The sequence below is a fragment of the Amphiprion ocellaris genome, chromosome 2, assembly GCF_022539595.1.
Source record: "Amphiprion ocellaris isolate individual 3 ecotype Okinawa chromosome 2, ASM2253959v1, whole genome shotgun sequence".
NCBI lineage: Eukaryota > Metazoa > Chordata > Actinopteri > Pomacentridae > Amphiprion > Amphiprion ocellaris.
In genome coordinates, this window is record NC_072767.1 from 40,775,974 (window position 1) to 40,796,340 (window position 20,367).

General features: G+C 39.3%; 3 protein-coding genes across 8 annotated transcripts in view; 2 read left to right on the forward strand and 1 right to left on the reverse strand.

The window, feature by feature from the left end:
* The window catches only part of mpnd (MPN domain containing), an 11,095-nt gene extending 7,355 nt beyond the window's left edge, over nt 1-3,740 (reverse strand). Inside the window, exons 1-7 of the mRNA XM_055015608.1 lie at nt 3,069-3,740; nt 2,339-2,541; nt 1,418-1,639; nt 600-699; nt 269-347; nt 92-188; nt 1-19 (exon numbers count right to left, since the gene is read on the reverse strand). The exon at nt 1-19 is cut by the window's left edge and continues 54 nt beyond it. Of these exons, the coding sequence (XP_054871583.1) occupies nt 1-19; nt 92-188; nt 269-347; nt 600-699; nt 1,418-1,639; nt 2,339-2,541; nt 3,069-3,072 (724 nt within the window). The 5' untranslated portion in view covers nt 3,073-3,740. The remainder of the gene's footprint in view (nt 20-91; nt 189-268; nt 348-599; nt 700-1,417; nt 1,640-2,338; nt 2,542-3,068) is intronic.
* A 1,295-nt stretch (nt 3,741-5,035) lies between these two features.
* On the forward strand, nt 5,036-10,899 carry armh1 (armadillo like helical domain containing 1). Its single transcript, XM_035958600.2, has 11 exons — nt 5,036-5,404; nt 6,696-6,764; nt 6,857-7,023; nt 7,148-7,344; nt 7,865-7,949; nt 8,147-8,263; nt 8,531-8,597; nt 9,576-9,705; nt 10,420-10,497; nt 10,595-10,676; nt 10,785-10,899. The coding sequence occupies exons 1-11, from the start codon at nt 5,199-5,201 to the stop codon at nt 10,799-10,801; spliced, it is 1,215 nt and encodes a 404-aa protein (XP_035814493.1). The 5' UTR covers nt 5,036-5,198; the 3' UTR covers nt 10,802-10,899.
* Nucleotides 10,900-11,721: 822 nt separating this feature from the next.
* mutyh (mutY DNA glycosylase) lies at nt 11,722-20,075 on the forward strand. Of its 6 annotated transcripts, none has more exons than XM_023293160.3 (15): nt 11,722-11,950; nt 12,452-12,582; nt 13,367-13,406; nt 13,498-13,571; nt 13,666-13,707; nt 13,795-13,866; nt 14,274-14,387; nt 15,029-15,126; nt 15,219-15,363; nt 15,465-15,552; nt 15,623-15,805; nt 16,577-16,737; nt 16,822-16,971; nt 19,452-19,502; nt 19,588-20,075. In XM_023293160.3, exons 1-15 carry the CDS (start codon nt 11,851-11,853, stop codon nt 19,732-19,734), a joined length of 1,596 nt encoding a protein of 531 aa, XP_023148928.1. In that variant the 5' UTR covers nt 11,722-11,850; the 3' UTR covers nt 19,735-20,075. The 6 variants fall into 6 exon arrangements, with proteins under 6 accessions (XP_023148928.1, XP_023148927.1, XP_023148929.1 ...); XM_023293159.3 differs by having other exon boundaries at nt 11,730-11,950; nt 12,449-12,582; XM_023293161.3 differs by having other exon boundaries at nt 11,730-11,950; nt 12,449-12,582; nt 16,592-16,737.
* Nucleotides 20,076-20,367: the final 292 nt, after the last annotated feature.

A 20,367-nucleotide genomic window follows, 5' to 3' on the forward strand; every position in this document is an offset into this window, starting at 1 on the left:
TCAGGTGACAATGGAAGTCCTGTAAATGACACAAAGTTGGTAACTTTCAACTTGTAAACAATATTTAACTGTCCTCCGAGTTAATGCTTACCATTAGCAGCAGTACATTACTGGACACGGCTACATTGAAAGGCTGGAATCTGTTGATGGCTGAGAAGGCCGACAACTCCACGAGTGTGTGTGCATCTCTGAGGATACAAGTTTACAAGTGTTCATGTCGCTCTAATTCACTGGAGACACACAAGTACAAATAAATACTTAAAAGTACCTGGCAGCATCCCTGGTGCCCAAGGTGCAATATCTGACCGGAACCCTCTCTCTGTCTGTTCTCCGTGAAACCATAACATCTGTAACACAGTAGAGATGGACATCTGTTTTCCAATTTGTTTAAATATCAGAGAAGAGAGGAGAGGAGAGGAGAGGAGAGGAGAGGAGAGGAGAGGAGAGGAGAGGAGAGGAGAGGTGAGGAGAGGAGAGGAGAGGAGAGGAGAGGAGAGGAGAGGAGAGGAGAGGAGAGGAGAGGAGAGGTGAGGAGAGGAGAGGAGAGGAGAGGAGAGGAGAGGAGAGGAGAGGTGAAAGAAGAGGAAGAATGGTGATACCATGTAATCCAGGTTTGGTGTTCTTGTTCTTCTCATCTGTCTGCACGGCTGTCTTTCCTTCTTCTTCATCCTCATCATCATCATCCTCACTCACCAGACTCTGGCATTGCAAGAAACATACACATTTCATCGGGGTGGAGTAAGTACTTACATCCTATAAGTTTCTCCTCTGGGATCAATAGATAGATAGATAAAATGCATTTCTTAATTCTGTTATGTATTGCTAAACTGCATCAAAACAACTAGCAAGTAAATGCATTAAATAGATGTGGTGGAGTGAAACTTACAATATTTGCCCCAGTTGAACTGTACTAGAGTAAAGTAGCAGAGAATTGAAATAACAGAGTAAAGGGCAAATAAGTCAGAGTTGGACTTAAAAAAACACTGTCTGACTGTATATTCACCCTGTTGTGATAAACTGTGCCTCATTAAATTACTATTTTCTTCCTCTGCAAGCAAAAACATCTCAAAGGAGACTTTATTCTCATATATTAACAAGGTAGTGCTCTTTTGCTTCCTTCTGATTTCATCATCCTTCTTTCACAATGACATCTTTTTTTGTTGCTTCTTTGCTCTTCCATTCTTGTCTCTGCATGTAACAAGTTATTCACAGCAGAAACCAAAATTCCACAAACTGGCTAAATGTCAGGATGTAACCCACTACTAAAACATTCAAAAATCTTTTATTATCCAGTCTGAAAATATTCAAACAGCTGATTTTTCTTGTTACTAAATCATTTTAGAAGAAGCTTTTGGCCTTTTTGCCCTGCTTGGTGCAGCGCCCTGCCTCAGATGTGTGAAGGGAAGCGGACTCTCACCATGTCTGCGCTGGGCTGGTACTTGTGCAGCCAGGTGGTTTTGTACTGGACCAGCTTCTGTCCCCTGTAGCGCACAGACGCCCAGCCGCAGCCAGACTTCTTGGCCGGGTTGACCAGACGCTTACAGTGTGTCGCCCAGGCGCTGGGGGAGTTGAAAATCTGGCCCGTCTCCACCCAGCGGATTTTCCCATCATTCAGCAGGTCCCCTACAAAGTTCTTACCCTGAGGAGGAGAGCAGAGAGATGATGGAAGGGAATAACCAATGTGGGGTTTGCTTCTTTAACCCTCGTGTCGTCCTGCGGGTCAAAATTGACCCATTTGAAAGTTTGAAAATGTGGAAAAATATACAGTGAAACTTCTGATGTCCACATTTTCAACATTTTTGGGAAATCTTTGAACATTTTTTTGGTGGAAAAAAAGAAATGTTAAAAATATTTCTTGAGAACATTCACAAAAAAATCTACCAAAATCCAGCGAAATTCACTGGATTTTGGTTGATTTTTATGTGAATGTTCTTAAAGAAAATATTAGAAGTTTTACTGATATATATGGAATCACTTTAGATATTTTTAGGATTTTTGGGGGGAAGATTTTTACTAATTTTTTGAAAATATTTACAAGAATTTTCTTGCCAAATTTGGGGGATTTTAAAAAAAAAACTTTTAAGGAAAACTTTAAGCAATTATTGGAATTTTCTTCCTGAAGGTTTTGCAAATTTTCAGGAATTTGGGGAATTTTTTTCTGAATTTTTGTATTTTTTTCAGACAAGGAAACAATATTTTTTGATGCCCGTAAATGAGGACAACAGGAGGGTTAAATCCACTGCTCAGGTTGTTGAATGAGAGGGGATATCAGGTGCACATGACACTAGATTTCTGTAAATAATAAATAACAGCCGGCTGTGCTGTGCTGTGCTATTACCAGGTAGTGGATGGCGAGGACGCCGTCTCCGGGCTCCACCAGACCATCCTTGAGCAGAACTCTCAGGGTGATGCCCCTCCGGGTCAGCAGGGAGCCCCGGCCAGAGCTGGACCTCAGATCCGCCTCCTCGCCTCCACTCAGCTCCTCCTCATCCTCCTCACCTCCATCCTCCACCACCTGTGGAGAGCTGGGTGGCTCTGAACCTGGAGGGGTCAAACACAGAGAAAGCATCCACACATGGAGCATGATCAGGTCTGCTGGAGTGGTATGTGGCTGTAATATGGGAGAAAAATCAACTTATCATCTTGGATTTAATGTCTTCTCATTCACTCAAGTGTTTAGAATGATCCAAACACCTGGTTTCCAATAAAACATCTGCATATCAGGAGCAAAGTCAACGCAAATGTGCATTTATTTCTAATTAGAATGACTTTTTTCTTCTTCTTCCAATGAAAGCTCCGTTGTAATGGCAGCCAGCATCATTCATTACTGCAGCGGCGTGCTAAGAAATGATAGCAATCCTGTCATGGTGAAAGGAATCTCGAGGGGAGCCAAAACAGCCAAAAGATAATCTAAATTGGCATTTCATTAATTACGGCTACGCTACGCTGGCCTTTGTTTCCACCTCCCATTAGGCTCTGTCCGCAAAGAAGAGGCCTGCTTCCCCCTCTCCTTGCAGTTAATTTCCCCTCAGTCACAATTAAAAAAGCCCCTCTTTCATTATTCTCACCCATATCTCAGAAAGCGAGGCGGAGAAGCGCCTTTAAAAAAATCCAACTCGGTCCGAAGCGGCTCCTTTTCGGGGCACTTGAGGCTGCGGTCCGGGGGTTGAGCTCCGGGCAGGTTTTCACAGACACCACTTCGTCACACTAGCTCCGGCTATTATTCAAAAACATAAAATGAAGGCGTCTGTGGCTCCGCAGTGTAGTTTCCTTGTTGTGTTGCTTTAATGTCAGTTCCCCTCCCCTTTCTTTCTCCCTCTCCCCGTCCTTGTCACTCTCCCTGTGTTCTTCTGACGCGCCATGCCGGTCTTTTTCTGCCATTATCCACTCATCCTTCAGCTTTTTAAAACACCACACACGTTTTAAATCTGCAGTGGAATCATGTGAGGTCGCAGAAATGTCTCAAATATGATTTAAAACACAAACAACGTGGCGAGGAATCTGCGTAAAGTGTCGCCCCGTACACGTGAAGCGGCCGCTTATTTGGGCTTTTTGCGCAGATTAAAAGTGCGTCCTGGAGACTGTGGAGCATCTGCGTGGAGGAAAAACAGTCCAAACACAACGCAGCGGCCGGCTGAGGGGGTTTGTGCGGCGTTAAATCGCGACCTTGCCCCCATTTGCACTGAGACACACTGTGGGGTTTTCTTCCCCAAGCCGAGATGTTCCTTCTTTATCTTCGAAAAAATGAGCCACATTTACCGGGAAGCAGCCTGCGGAGGGCAGCAAACCTCCAGCAGAGCGACACTCACAGCCTCTTATTACCCCCATCTGGTGGTAACACAGGCCCGGCTCAGACAACAGCAGCCAGAGGGGGAGATTTCAGGGGATAAATCCAGCATCATTCACCTTCTCCCAACCTTTAATTCAATGCATGGTCAAATAAATAAATAAGCACATTTTACTGATTTACACAAACATTTTTAATGAGTTGGATTAAAATAATATTGGTATTTGCTTCAACTTAATATTGTGTGATTTTTTTTTTAAAATTCCATGTTAGTTGATCTGAAACTAAATTCAAGTTGTAGTAACTTAATAAAATTGGCTCATCTGGAGTTCAAGATTCAAGTTCTCTACATTCCTGGACACCCTTCACACACTAAAAAGTCATCCAGTTGAGTTTTCCTCACCATTTAATTAAATGGTGCAAGATGTAAAATCTAGTTTACAGAGTTAGATGAGCCATTTAAACACTTTTTTTGATGAGTTGTGTTGGCATAATTATGTTAGTATTTGTTTCAACTTAATATAGTGTGAAATTTAAACTCAAATTTCTGTGTCAGTTGATCTGAAACTAAATACAAGTTTAAATAACTTAATAAAAGTCAGTATGCAAATAATTTTTTTCTGTGATTTTACTAGTTCTATCTGTCATTTAACAAAAAGGAAAAAACTGTAATGATTTTTTTGCTGATGTAAATACTGTAAGAATGGTGTAATTTATATAATTTATCATTTAAAATTCTGATGAGCATTGTTTACAGTTTTAGTCTGTTGTTTTACCCTGGTAATTAATGCTTTTTCTGAGATTTTATTAGATATCGTGTATAATTTAACAAAAAAGGGAAAATTTGAAAATTCCCTTTTTGTTGTTGGTATTTTTCACTGAAAAAATACAATTTTAGTGTCAAATATTGTTTTTAAAAAAGTACCATTTGTAAAAAAAAAATTAATACAGATTTTGGATGATGACATTATTTAAAGTTTAGCTTCTGTTTTAGGATTAACATGTTAATATTTTTTTACTTATTTGTAATTTTGTCAAAACAGGGAAGATAGATAGATAGATAGATAGATAGATAGATAGATAGATAGATAGATAGATAGATAGATAGATAGATAGATAGATAGATAGATAGATAGATAGATAGATAGATAGATAGATAGATAGATAGATAGATAGATAGAGTCCATCGAGAGTCAGAGATTACAGGTCGTTGCCAGGCAACCGTCAACCCGCTGCTGCAAACAAAGCGTAGAAGAAGAAGCAAATCAAGACCCCGGAAAAGGAGTTTTTAAAGACAAAGGTGAGAAATTCACTGCAGTTCTTTAGCTAAAAACAGCTAGAAACCCGTCTGTGCTTCTTCTCTGCTGCCTTAATTAAGTTCACCGACGTGAAAAGCAAGAAAACAAACACGATGTGGACCCAAGAAGAACCAGCGAACCTCGGTAAAGTTCTCAGCCTCCTTCGGGAGTGGGACCACGGCGACAGGACGGTCCGGAGCCGCATGTTGAACACCTTCCTGACTACAAACACCGGGAAGACGTTTTATGAGCTGGAGATGGAGTTTGCACAGGTGGCCAGTCTGTTCCTGGCTCGACTCAGTACCTGGATGAGACTCACGTATCCTGACAGTGGCGGAGGAAGTACTCGGATACTATTACTGCAAAGTAAAAATACTCTATTACAAGTTAAAGCCTTTCACAAAAATTCTACTTAAATGAAAGTACAAGTAATCCTACCTGCAGTAATTAAAATATTGAGACTAAAGTCCTGGTTTGTTCTTCTGACGGATTTATTAGAATGTATGACATCATTAGGTTATTAATAATTAAGCATCAGTGTGTCAGCAGCAGGCTACTGTTGGAGCTGCTGCAGGTTTATACACAGATACACCAGATAAACCTGAGGCGTTGTCAGATGATTAATCAGAGAGGAAAGAAGAAGAAAAATAATCAGTGTTCTGATTCATAAATCTAGCGTTGGTCTAATATTCTTTATCAAATATTTGATCATTAGCGGCAAAATTGTATCATTTGAACAGTTAATGAAATGAAACCACGTGTAAAGTCCCTGTTAGGTGGAGCTGGTAGCTACTCATAGAAATCTGAAATATTAACCAGGCTACACACTGATATTTTTCAGATGTCAGATGCCAAAAATGTTGGAAATGACTAGTTTGAGCTTTAAAGATAAACTTTAGCGATTCCTTATTGGAGTAATTCACAAATCTTCATCTTAAAAATAATATAAACCTAATAAATAAATGAAGTCGAGTCAAAAGTGCAATTTTTTTTCTCTGGAATATATAGCAGTGAAAGTACAAAGTAGAAAATGGAAATATTAAATGAAATACAAGCATCTCAAAACTGTAGTTAAGTATACTTGAACAAATGTGCTCCTTTTCACTATTGTTTCCTTCCTTCAGCTGTTGCATGAGTTAACTCTGTCACGGTTTGATTAACTAACTCAGAGAAATAGTGGCTGAATTACAGACAGTTTAAACACATAATCTGTATTGGACATGTAATAGTTTAAATGATTAATTGGACGTAAATAAGATCGGCTATAAACTAAAAAACATATGAAATGCACTATAGTAAATGGAATATTCTGTGCTAGCATGAATTCTGATGCTTAGCTATATTTTCTGAGAATATTAAGTATATTTAGACATTTGTGTGTTTGTCTATTTTATGAGTTTCGATGAAGCGACACAAGAAATGAGGGAACATACACTCCAATGGGTGAGGAGCTGAATAAGTACTGATAATTAGTTTTTATTTCTTTACTCTATAGATGTAAACAAAATATAAGAAATGGTCCTGGATTGCTTCTAAGCAAAGTTAGTTCTCTCCTCTGCAATGACCCGTGGTGTGATCAGCTGAGACTCAGTCCTTCACTCCATACTCAGATACATGTTTGGGACTTTTTTAGGACTCCAGCTGAAAGCAGTTGGGGTTTTCCTGTCTGCCTCTAGCCAGTGAGTAAACTAAAATGCTTCATCATAAATACTGCATCTTTGAGCCATTAAGCAGTTTTTTCCAGTGACCCAGCTTTCTGTTTTTTTCTTAGTGATCAGTACCTGATGGAGTTTACGGAGGACGGAGGCGTTCTGACTCTTTTAGACATTGTGAGCCACTCTCAGAGCAAAGAGGAAGACAAGGCTGAAGCTCTTCGTCTTCTAGTCACCGTCTCAGATGCTGGTCGCAAGTACAAGGAGATCATCTGTGAAAATCATGGTAAACTTCTCATGTGATTTAAAGCTGCATTTTATCTGCATTCATACATGGCATGTAGAAATAGGTTTCTTGTCTTTCCTCCTTCCTTTTGCACTGTATTTTTTCTTTTTCTGCATTCTGACAGGTGTGAAAGTCATAGCAGAGTTCCTCGCCACATCAAACACAGATGAGAGCCAGGAAACAGCGTCAGCCTTCTTGGAGTCTTTATCTCACGGAAACCCAAAATATCAAGACCAAATCTACAAAAATCTGATCGCCCTCATGACTTGTAGCTCACCTAAAGCTCAGCAGCTGGTTCTGCACAACTTACGCACTCTGCAGGTGAAGCCAAACCAGATGTTACAGCAAATACGTAGTTTCTCAGAACATGCACACACTCATGCTGACTCTACAAAACCAGGAAACTTAAGAAACCAAAACATTTTTATTTCCATCCATTATCTATACACCGCTTAATCCTCACTAGGGTCATGGGGGGGGCTGGAGTCTATCCCAGCTGACTCAGGTGAAGGCAGGGGACACCCTAGACAGGTCACCAGTCTATCACAGGGCTACATACAGAGACAAACAATCACTCTCACATTCACACCTACGGGCAATTTAGAATAATCAATTAACCTCAGCATATTTTTGGACTGTGGGAGGAAGCCGGAGTACCCGGAGAAAACCCACGCATGCACAGGGAGAACATGCAAACTCCATGCAGAAAGATCCCGGGAAAGCCGGGACGTGAACCGGGGATCTTCTTGCTGCAAGGCGAAAGTGCTAACCACTACACCACTGTGCAGCCCAAGCTTTTTATTTGTAATTATATATTTAGTCCAATTATTCTCTCTTGCAGCTAAAATTGAAATCTGCTCATCACGGCATTGTAGAGCCTCTGCTTAATATGCTCAGATCTCTGCACCTGGAGGTCCAGAATGAAGGTACATAGAGCAGAACCTAGTTGGATTAAAGTTTTACTGTTGCTGGTAAGTTTTTATTCTTAATATTATGACTTGTAGCTGATAAATCTGTGGTTTGTATGCTGGAAAATGACAAACTAATCCGCTCATAAGTGCGGCTGTGGATAAAAATTTACCACTCTTTAACAGATTTTCTGTCTTTTATATCTTCCTGGCAGCTATTGATCTAATCTTGGACCTAAAGTGTTACGATGTGAAAACGCTGCTGCTCACTGGACTGGTGTCTCTCCTGAAGCCTATTAAAGAAGAAGTACAGCAGCACCAAATTACAGAAGGTGAGGTGTCTGTTTGTCCAAGTACAGCAAACTTAGAGGAAAACTGTTCCTGCAGCACCTCCTGTTGACCGATCAGGACAGCAAAGATTTAACACTAAAAAAAACAACACTACCTTCCAAAAAACATGTTAATGATGTTTTGAGTACAATTTCTGCAGTTTCTGAGATGAGTTTTTTCATCTATCTGACCTGAATGTGCCAGCATTTTGGCAGTAGGATGTAATTTGTTAACTTTTATTTACTGCATTTTTTGTGCAATGCCATCAGAGCTGATCAGGATGAGCAGAGCTCTCCCCATGTTTGTGCAACAAGCTGCTGCAGCTAAAACGATTCGGTAAGGACTTTTAGTGAAGAGATTTAGAAGCAGAGTGGTCTAACCAACCTTCTGTAGTTACTGAGAAAAATGGGTTGAAAGTTTTGTGTTTTCAAGAATAGTCTAACATTCAAAGTGCCCTGTAGCACTACTTTTGGGTTGTGAGTAAGACCACTCTGCCACTAAAGTCTAGACCATAAAATATTACAAAAAATATGTAAAACTCTGTCTGAATTTTTTGTGCTTCTAACCCCCTCAAACATTCCAAACAAATCACAATATTACTCCGTATTGTCAAGTGTAATATTTACTGAACTTGCTGTATTTTACCAGTATGTTGCATTAGATAGTTTAATTGTTTTCACTTTTCTCAGACAGTACAGGAGCCTTAAAATGCAGGACTAAAAGCATTGCAGTTTTCTACCCTTAAACCATTAAACTGACTATCACCTTCACCCACTTACACATCTCAGCTTAACTGCACACTGAATATATACTGAATTATGATACTTTTACATTGTGTTAGCACAATTCTCATTCTTATCCTACCTCTATATGCATGTAAGAAATATGTATGTATATGTGGGGACATGAATGTGTGTTTGTAGATTTATCTGCTCATAAATATTTTCACAGAACATTTACACTACCGTTCAGAAGTTTTCGGTTTTGAAAAAAAGCATTTTTTTTCCAATGAAGATAACAGTAAATGAATGATAAATCCAGTGTAGACATTGTTAATGTGGTAAATGACTATTGTAGCTGGAAACAGCTGATTTTTAATGGAATATCTCCATAGGGGTACAGAGGAACATTTCCAGCAACCATCACTCCTGTGTTCTAATGCTACATTGTGTTAGCTAATGGTGTTGAAAGGCTCGTTGATGATTAAAATAACATCTCCATGTGCATATATCCTTTGTATGGCAGTTTCAGCTGTTTTCATACAGTATTTAAATATTTTTTCATGTTTTTTTTCTTATGTCTAATGTGTTTAAGTTTGCTAGCAAAAGAAGATCGACAGCTTTCTCATGAGCTTCTCTCTCTTGGAGTGCTCCAACATCTTCTGTATGCGATGGGCAACAGAGAACACACTGATGCCCAAATACAAGCCAGCCTGGCTCTGGAAGTATGTGCATCCTTTCATACAGTCTCGCTTTATTACTTTATTAGGTTAAAGTATTAGCAATGCTTCTGAATGTAATACAGTCCAGCAAACTACAACTGCCTACTAATTTTAAAGATAAAGGCGGTTTATCACCTGGCAGCATCAACAAAAACTTTGTAAATGTAGAATTTATTGCAGTGCTGTTGCATTGGATTATAGTAGATTTCATAATATTCTAATATATTCTGAATAAACAGCCCAGTGAGTGCAGATGCATGCATTATGCAGACACACACACACACACACAGACACACACAGACACACACACACACACACACACACACACACACACACACACACACACACACACACACCAGCACATGCACACGTTAGGTTTCCTAGCATAATGCTCTGTGACTATTTGTTATGCATGGCGGACTTCTATTTTGAGATTTTGCAATAATGCATGCTTCCAATACAATGCCTGGTTTCAACAAACTAAAGCTCTAATTAATTATGCAAGAAATTTCACTAATTTGTGCTCCATCCTCTGCAGAGTCCATTGTTGTCGTCTTATGTAAAATTAAAGATAATAACTGCACAAAAAAGTGCATAAACACAGGCTTGAGATTTTAAAGTTGGACTGTATGTAAACATACACACATGAATATGCATACAGTTACTCACTGTTTCTAAAGTGTTCAGAATCACTCAAATGCAAACCCACATCTCCAGCACTTCGTCCATTCATTCCCAGTCCTTGAGGAACATGTGCAGAGAGTCCTGGGAAGTTCACTATTTGCAGCTTTCATGGTAAACTTTCATCATACACTGAATGCTACAAGAACTTTAGTTAAGATTTCAGAGTAAAAGCTGCTAGAAGTCAAATGTAACCACATTCTTTCTGCAGGACAAAGCTGACACTCTGTTCATGAATATGGATGAAACACAAGCAGAAATCCTGCTGTCAAACCAAGTCGACGTATCACACGGTAAACATCTTCATCAGTTTTATCCAAAGGTTGGTCAGATGTTTGAATTATTTTCCTCCATTACTATGTTAGAATAATAGCTAGTTCTTGTCCATCTCTGTTTTCCAGTGATGGGTGATTTATGACCAGAGGAGCAAATTCAGTGATGCAGAAGAATGAAAATTTGAAAATGTTGTTTCAATACTGTGTTTGTATGTTATTAATATAAGATTTAATTCATAAACTTTGCTGGTGTCATTTTTATTTGCAGAATTAAGGAGATACATTAAAGAGAAAATCCCAATTTTTCATGTATTTTGAGATTTTGGGATATTTTGCATTCAGACTAGCGGAAAGAAAACATTCAAAATACAGATTTGGGTGTTTTTTTCTCTTATTTTACATTTTTATTTATTAATTTTAAAACATATAGTTGTCTTAATGTCAGTAAATTCTTGTCTATAAATTGTGGTTTCCCATTAAAATGTTCAAATTGTACAGTAAATACATTTAAAGGTTGTTTTTGAAGCTGATATTACCAAATGATCAAATTTAAACTCTGGAAATTAATTCAAATTAAGGCATTATAAGATGTATAAAATCCCATTTGTGTTAAAAAAAATAGAATGTCAGGAAACCTGTAATAGAAAAAAAATATTTTCTTTTTTTGAGATAACCAGCTGGGAAAGTTTTAGGTTGATATGTATTAGTTCTAATAATACAAATAAATGCATTTTTGTTTTTTTATTTTGTGCTTTTCTGCAATTTTGCACTGAATTAAATTCCTGATTTAAGCTATCACAAGATCATTTCAACAATTTATTGTTTCTAACAGGGTTTACAAAGACGAATCTTGAATCTTTTTTAATGTTTAAGAATTTCTTCATAAGAAAATACATTTTTTTGTTATTTTGAAAATTCTCAAAAAATATGTATGTAAAACTTTAAGTCCAGTATAAATACAGGTGGTCAGTAATAATCGGTATAGAAAAAGACACTATTACGTCATTTAGATTTTGACCCGTCCACTGGAGATGACGTTACGCGCACGTCTCCAGTTCCCTCGCAGCTGATTGGTCGAACTGCGTCCGTCCTTCCTGAAGGTGGCGGAAGCTGAAAGTGAGCCCACGAGGTAAACAAACCTGCAGCTGCAGACAGAAATGAAGTAAAAGTCGCGGTATTTTGGTGTTTGACTATGAGCAGGCTTCGTTCAGCGATGAATAAAGGAAAGAGAGTCGCACTGGAGGCGACAGAAACACCGAGGAAGAAGAGACCAAAGACGGCTGTGAAACGAGGTGACCTGTCTGTGTTGATGTTACTCAACCTGGAGGATTTTCAGAGAGACACCAGATTTATGTAGTTTATACACAGTAAGATGAAGGCAGCACAATGTGTGTGTATCCTGGAGCCTCTATGAAATGTACATTTGGATTTTGAAACCTTCTTTTTTCTGCCAATTTTTAGGATTACACTTACACTGCAAAAACTCTAAATCTTACCAAGTCTATTTGTCTTATTTTTAGTCAAAATGTCTCATCCCACTTGATTTAAGATAAATTCACTTAACAAGAGACATTTCAGCAGGTGGAGGGACTTGTTTTAAGACAATGCATCGTAAATATCTTGTTAAGTCAAACAATCTGGAAATTATCTTGTTTTGAGTTGAATTTTACAAGAAAACTCAAAATATGTTTAACCCTCGTGTCGTCCTGCGGGTCAAAATGACCCGTAAAGTTTGAAAATGTGGGAAAAAAAATATATTTTCACAGCAATTATGTTTTGGTGTCTTCCAGAAGAAACCACAGATGCCTCCTCAGCGTCCTCATCGTACCACATGTTCTCTGATCCTGCTGATGTTGTGCGACTTCGCTCTCAGCTCCTGAACTGGTACGACAAGGAGAAAAGAGAGCTGCCATGGAGGACGCTGGTAACAAGAAAAACATTTATTTATTATTAACATTTACTGCTTCATTATTGGACTGACTGTCTGTTTCCTTATGTTTGGTTTATGGCAGTTAATGCATCAGTTGATGATTTCAGTAGGAACACAACTGAAAATATTATTAAGCAAAACTGAAAACTCTCTGTAACAATCCACCTGATGCACTAGTAAAGAATGTATCTCCAGAGGAAATTATATTTGGGCTTTTGCTGAAAGTTACACATTCACAAGTTACACGTTCAACGGCTGCTTTGTTTACAGAGTTTTCATGGTAGAAACTGTGAATCTCTGTGCAACAGTTTGGCTCTTTGCTTACAGAAAAGCAGATACGTTAATGAAGCTATGTAGTTACAACGACATGTCAGAGGATGCAAATAATTATCGAAGATTAGTGAAATCTTTCAGTGCAGATTTCAGGATTTCTATGCGAGTTTCTAATGCTGCGAGGTGGAGCGATATACAGATCCTACAAAAAGTATTTACCTCCCTTGGAACTTTTCCCCTTTTGTTTCTTTTCGACACTGTCACTTTAATTTGACTTTTTTGACAGGAATTTGCCATAAAAATCTCTTTCATATCAAAGCAAAAACAGATACAGCCAGACAGTTACAGCATTGAGCCTGTTTGCTAAGATCTCACTCAGCCCTGCACATCAGGACACTGCAGTTTTACCTCATTCCTCTTTGCAGATTTCTTACTTCACATTTTTACAGACACTGTAGCTCATATTGTAATTATACACTTAAAGTATCTTGTATTTCCTCTGCAGGCTGTGACACAGTCAGACCTCAACATCAGAACATATGCAGGTTAAATAACAGATTTTTCACAAATGTATGCATTTCATTTTAACTGCTCCTCGCACTCTTTTATGTGGCTGTTTTTCTCTATTTTTTTCAGTGTGGGTTTCAGAAATAATGCTGCAGCAGACTCAAGTTGCCACAGTGATAGATTATTTCAACAAATGGATGAAGGTAGGTGTCCTGTAGGTTTTTAGTACTCTGGATTATGGAATATTTGGGATACTGCATTATGTGTAATTTGTAATCTCTGTTTGTTTTGCTCCAGAGGTGGCCCACAGTGCAGGACCTTGCAGCTGCTACTCTAGAGGTGATTACTAAATGCAGTATGTACAGTGGTTTTTTTTAAATTGTGATGCTTCCTAATTAAAAATCTATTTTTTTCATTGATGAGTAGGAGGTGAACCGGATGTGGGCGGGCCTTGGCTACTACTCTCGTGGAAAAAGATTGCATGAAGGAGCGCAGAAGGTCTGTGACAGATTTTTTTCCTTGCATGAAACATTTCTGTAGCTCATATCTGCATTTTGTTCTGATGCCTGTTGTGTTCTCCAGAATCACTGCTTATCCATCTCCTTACTATCTCAGTGGCTCAATGGTAACCTGTGCACAAGATTTTAAAGTAAAGATCTTCTAGATTTGTGTAATTTTCTGAGTTGTGTATATGTACGGCTGCGCAATTAATGGATTTCAAATCAAAATTGCAATTTGAAACAATGCAATTAGCAAAGTGCAACATCTGCAAGTTAAAAATAAAAATACTAAATTTAAATCTGTTCCACAGCCAATATTGAACTGAAGCTGAACTTATTCTGGCAGAATAATTGATATTCTCCATAAATGGTTCAGCCCTGGCTATTTGTGTAACTGTTTTGTAGGTGGTGTCGCAGCTGAAGGGACAGATGCCTCGGACAGTCGACAGCCTGCTCAAACAGTTACCTGGAGTTGGACGCTACACCGCTGCAGCTATAGGCTCTATTGCACTGGGACAGGTTGGTTTAAAGACATCTGTTCAGCTGGTCCAGCTGGATGTAAAATGTGCTTTTAGACCTATGTAGAATTACTGTTTGAATGCTATTGGGAGACATTGTAAGACACCTATTGCAAGGTTTTTGAGCCGACTACAGTCTCTCTTGGCTCTTGATTTTTCAACTTTTTCTTCACTTTGGTGACTTTCTGACCAACTCATCATGTGCCAGACATCTTGTTTTGTCTTTTTGGTGATGGAATTATTTTGTTTGCAAACTTAAATATACATATACTTACTGTAAAGTTAATATTTTTTCTTGTCTCGCAGCCAGAATAATTTTTTTTGTTTCTTCACTTCAGCAGTGAATCTTAATCTATTCGAAGGCATTGGTACATGTAGATTTGGTAAAAAGTTTGGTAGTTATGGTTGAACATGTCAGCATGGATGCACATTGTCTGTGCTACTCATAGCTGCATGTAGTCACAGTTTAGAAGGTGCAACAGGTTTGAACATTCAACACGAAGCTAAATGTGGTGAAGCCCGACTTACACCCGACTTTTTTGACATTTAGTTCATGCATCCGCTTGTTGCAGTTGTTCAAATGACCCAGGTCATACGAGATTGCTGTACTCCCTCATTACCACCATGATTTCTGTTGCCAAGGTTACTGGAGCTGTAGATGGCAACGTGATTCGGGTTTTGTGTCGCCTGAGAGCCATCGGAGCTGACAGCACAAGTCCTGCAGTGACAGAAGCGCTTTGGTGAGATTAGCCAAATTCATTTTCAGAACAAGCAAATGACATGATGTCACTGAGGAGCGATTAGTTAGTAAAATATTAATGTTGTGTGTCAGGAGTCTAGCAAACGTGCTGGTGGATCCAGAGCGACCGGGAGACTTTAACCAGGTCATGATGGAACTGGGAGCTCGAGTCTGCACACCAAAAGCACCACAGTGCAGCCAGTGTCCCGTCCAGTCTCACTGCCGCTCTTATCGCAAGGTCGGTCTGACTTCAAGCTCTGACTGAAATGTTCAGAAATAATCAGAAGAGTCAGGATTTCTCCCTGTGATTTCATGCTTTTACGCTGTGTGTCTGTGCAGGTTCATGTCAAACAAGAGCAAAACTCTAAGAAGCTTTTAGGGAAGCTGGACAGGAAGACATCAAACCTGCCGGATATAGAAGACTGCAGTAGGTCTCCTGCCTCATCCTCCTCCTCCTGCTCTTTGTAGTCGTGGTGTTAAAGTTGTTTTCTTCTCAGTGAACAGTGGAACATGTTCGCTGTGTCCCTCGGAGCCCTGGGACGATGAGCTGGGTGTTCAAAACTTCCCCAGAAAGCCAGCGAAGAAGCCGCCAAGAGTGGAGCGAACTCTGACCTGTGTGGTGATCAGAGCTGGAAAAGAGGGCGAGGATGAGTATCTGCTGATACAGAGGCCAAACAAAGGTCAGCGCTCTGCAGAGCGTAGCACTACGGTTGGATGTGTTTGTGCTGGTCAAGGGTTGGCTGTGAATTTCCATCACTTCAAGCCCAATAAATACAGTTAATCCACCGAAAAGTGAAGGAATTTTGCACTTAATGGACTGGAAATAAATGAATTTTGCATTTATTAGGCCGGAAGTCAATGATAAATGCATTTTCAGAGAACAAGAAGTGAAACTGGAGCACATTGCTTAATTCTCAGCCTTAAAGGTTTCAACACTACTGTGAGTCAAACTAGACAGAGGCATTATGCAAACAGATAATTCAACCTAAACCAGTTGTACGGCAGTCATTCAACCAGAATTATACACCTGATTTAGGCTAAATGTAGGTTTGCTGCTTGTTTTTGCCCATTTTGACTGATAAATACACAGTAGTGTTGAAACTTAAGTCTGTTTGCACAATAACAGGCTCAGAATTAAACTTTGTGCTCCAGACAACCTTTTTTCTCTTCAAGCTGAGAAGCACCTGCTGCAGCTTCTTTTTGCTGGAAGATGAGAACTGTTAAATGCAATTTCGCTTTCTGCCTTGAATCACTGAGAAAACCGGAGATGTGAGGAGTGATTCAGAGGAGGGAAAGCAGGCTGTATATTCTGCAGCTGTAACTTCATTCCCAGCGGTGTTCATTTCAAGTCAGTTCAAGTTAGAAAAACTAAATATAGAAACACACAAAAATCAGGCAAATGTCCATCTATTTGGATGGGCTGCAGGAATACATTCAACATATGCAAGCAGTGTGTGTGTTTTCAGGCTTGCTGGCGGGCCTCTGGGAGTTTCCAAGTCTTCTGCTCGAGGAGGAAAACTCTGAGATGAAACACAAGAGGGTCCTGTGTGGTGAAGTCAACAGAAAACTGGGAACCAATTTGACTGAGAGCCTCCTCCAGTATGTGGGAGAGGTACGCTTGACATTCAACACCTATCTGTCAGCCGCTTTTATGTGCAAGTAAGCCGTTTCTGGAGCTGTGCTGTGCTGATTGCAGGTGGTTCACATCTTCTCCCACATCCACCAGACGTATGTGGTTTACAGCGTTCGTTTGAAGGATGGCAACACGCAGACGCAAACTGAAAACATGAAGTGGCTCAGCAGATCTGCTCTGCAGGAAGCTGCTGTGTCCACGGGACTGAAAAAGGTCTGTGTTTTTTCTTTATTTCTACACCCTGTTTGTGGAGCCCTGCTCTGTCATTGAGGTTATCTGTAGCTGCAGCACCAGCAGAATGGACTTGATTATCACTCACAGAAAGTGTTCCTTTGAAGCAGCAGCAGTCTACCTGTAGAAATGTGCTCTATCTGGGGAGTATTTGCTGTGCTTGAAAGCCATTGAGGGGCTAAATTTGAGGTTTGTGATGCTGCATGATTTCAATTGGTAATGCCAAGTTTATACAGTCAAAGTTGTAAAGCAGACAGCTTCAGATTAAGGACGCGAAACATTTCATTAAACAGAAAAACAAAGCTTGAGCAAAGCATGGAGCACAGTCAAAAAACGGCATGCTACTTCTCAAATCAGCAACACCCGATCAGCCTTGACTTCCTTAAATACTGGGCGTCTGGTCCCCAAACAAGGAAGTGAACATTTACACACACACACAGATATACACATAGAACTAAAAGTGACTCCTAGGCTGGACTGCTGATGCATAGCGTTGTGAATTTCTAATCTATCACTCTCCCCAAATTCCCTTTAACACCAAGTAATCATGACACATTTGAGAAAAGTAAAAATGGAGCAGAGTTGGAGATGTTTACATTTATTTGAAACCATACAGAGCAGTCTAAGATGAACTGAGCTGCTCTGGAGGTAATCTGAAGTTGTCACAGAAAGCATCAGCTTAAATAAGATAATTGACATGTCCAGTGTTCCTCCTGTCATGAGCTGCATCACCACATCATGTTTGTTAACCTTTGCAGACTTTCTTTACAGTAGTTCTTACATTCAAACCCCATACACTCGGTTTCGGTACATTTTGTGATTTGAATATTGTTACGATCCAACCTCTAAGGTCAGCTGGATGCAACAGAAAGAGGTCACCAGATGTTATTGGTTTGTGTAAAGCAATTTATTGCTCAGTAGCAAATTTAAGAGAACAGTGATGAACAGTGATCAAACAGAGAAAACAAGACTGGTGGATGTTGCCAAGTCAAAGAGCAAAATAAAACCAAACCGAGGCGCGTGTCCACTAGATGCGATTTTCCCGCACGGCAACACACCGCATCTGAAAATCAAGGCTGGAATATACTTTCCGCACGAACGAGCCGTGCGGAAATCAGCCGCACGGAAATCCACGCGAGAGAACGTGTGTGCATTTATACGTCGTGCGGCGTCTGCTCCCAAACTGCAGGGGGCAGTGTAGCTCAAACACGTCTACCTGGTCTACTCTGGTACTAAACTAGAGAAGAAGAACACAATTACCTGTGGCTGTAACAAATATTTAAGCCAGTAGAATGGCTCCCACCAAGCACAATGACTCTACAGTATCTAACTCACACATATGGCCTTATCTTACATGAATATATCATCAGTACAGTTTATTTGTACATTTTCAACTCACAAATAAATACTCTCTATGTATTTTAGCCTCTGCCGTTCCTGTTTTGAGCATATCTATTAAACATATGGAAACACACGATGGTCTGCCCATGCTCCTCGGACCTCTCACATCAACAAGACATTTTTGTCCACACATCTTCTGCTCATTGGATATGTTCTCTTTTTCAAACCCTTCTCTGTAAACCCTAGAGATGGATGTGCGTGAAAATCCCAGTAGACCAGCAGTTTTTGAAATATTCAGACCAACAACCATGCCGTGTTCAAAGTCACTTAAATCCCCTTTCTTCCCCATTCTGATGCTCGGTTTGAACTTCAGCAAATCATGTTGACCACGTCTGCAGGCCTAAATGCGTTTAGCTGTGGTCATGTGATTGATTGGCGATTTGTGTTAACAAGCAATTGAACAGGTGTACCTAATAAAGTGACTGTGATTGGAGAAGATTATCCTATGAACTTGCCTCAAAGCTGCATTCTTTTTAACAGCCAGCAGGGGGCGATTATTCTGGTTGCAAAAGAACTAACATTGTATAGAAGTCAGTGAAAGAAATACCCTTTTTCTCAGTTGATTTGTTACCTCAGTAAGCACTTTCCTAAAAGGTTTTTGATCTCTGTTGCTAGTTCGAAGACTTTTTAAATTCAATACGATGATCATGTTTAAGTTGCAGTCCTATTTAGAGTAAAGTAGATGATATAGCAGGACATGCAGACACAGGTGTGTCTTTTTACGGGTTCTCAGTTTGGTCTTGCTTGACAGGTCCAGTTAAAAAAAGAGCAACTTGGCGATGGCTAAATGCTGAATTCAGAGACTAAAATCAGTGGTTGATGCTACATTAGCTTTGTCCATCTTTAATATACGGGGTGTATACGGTGTACAGCTATTGTGACGTAGAATAGTTGAATTAAAACTGAATCTAATGTGGAATAGTTCTTTTGTGATATCACACTGGTTATCACTGGTTAATGTGGTTGTAGTGTTTCAGGAACTGGAATCACAGTTGAATATGTTCATGTGTAACCCGTGTGAACAATATGAAAGTGGAAACAACTGTTTAACTCTCCTGCAGATTGTGAAGCTTCATGATTTTGTGGACACTGTAAAGGAGAAACCCTCCAAAGTAAGCTCTTCTGTATATTCCATATTCTGTAATCCTACATTAACATATGTTACTCATGACATTTATCTGCGTTTGTCTTATTCAGGATGGAAAAAGACAAAAGCAGACAGTCCTAAAGAATGACAAGAAGCTACAGACGTCCAAGAAGCAGAAACTGAGTGCAGCTAACAGTGGAGGACGACAGCTTTCACTCAGTTCCTTCTTCAAGACTGTGAAAGAAGAAAGTTGTTAGGCTTCATGAAAGGTCTGCATGGTGCCCTCCCATGGATGTGTGCCTTAAAGTCAAAGCATCAGAACTGTATTTCTACTTTCAGCTATTATAATGGCACCATCAGCTTTTTAAACACTTCGACTTGTATTGCAACAGCTGTGTTATTTTTTACGACCTAAAGTAGATCATGTTTTATTTTTTTATCGTGTTTATTATGAACTTTAACTGTTTAGCCCATTTTAAGTCCTTTAAACTTGTCGCAGGATTTAAAGTCCTTTGGTGTCAGCTAACTACATGTTTTATACCCAGTATGTGATGTAACTGTCATGTTTATTACTAAAATAAAACAACATTTTATATGATTTTTAGAGTGGTATTTTTCAAAGACCTGCAATTATTTATTACACAAGACTTTTTTTTTTTAAATATAATGCCACTTTTTATTTATTTATTTATTCATTCACTAATTTATTTTTTATTTACGGTGCTTTTTTTGTAATACCAACGTTTATTTATTTCAAGGGATTTTATTTCTTAATGATACTAGATTTTTTTAAAAATATTTTCACTTTTCATTTTATTTCTATACACATCTTCACATATCTCCTAAAGTCATTTCTGATTTATTGTTATGACTTATGTCATAATGTCCTT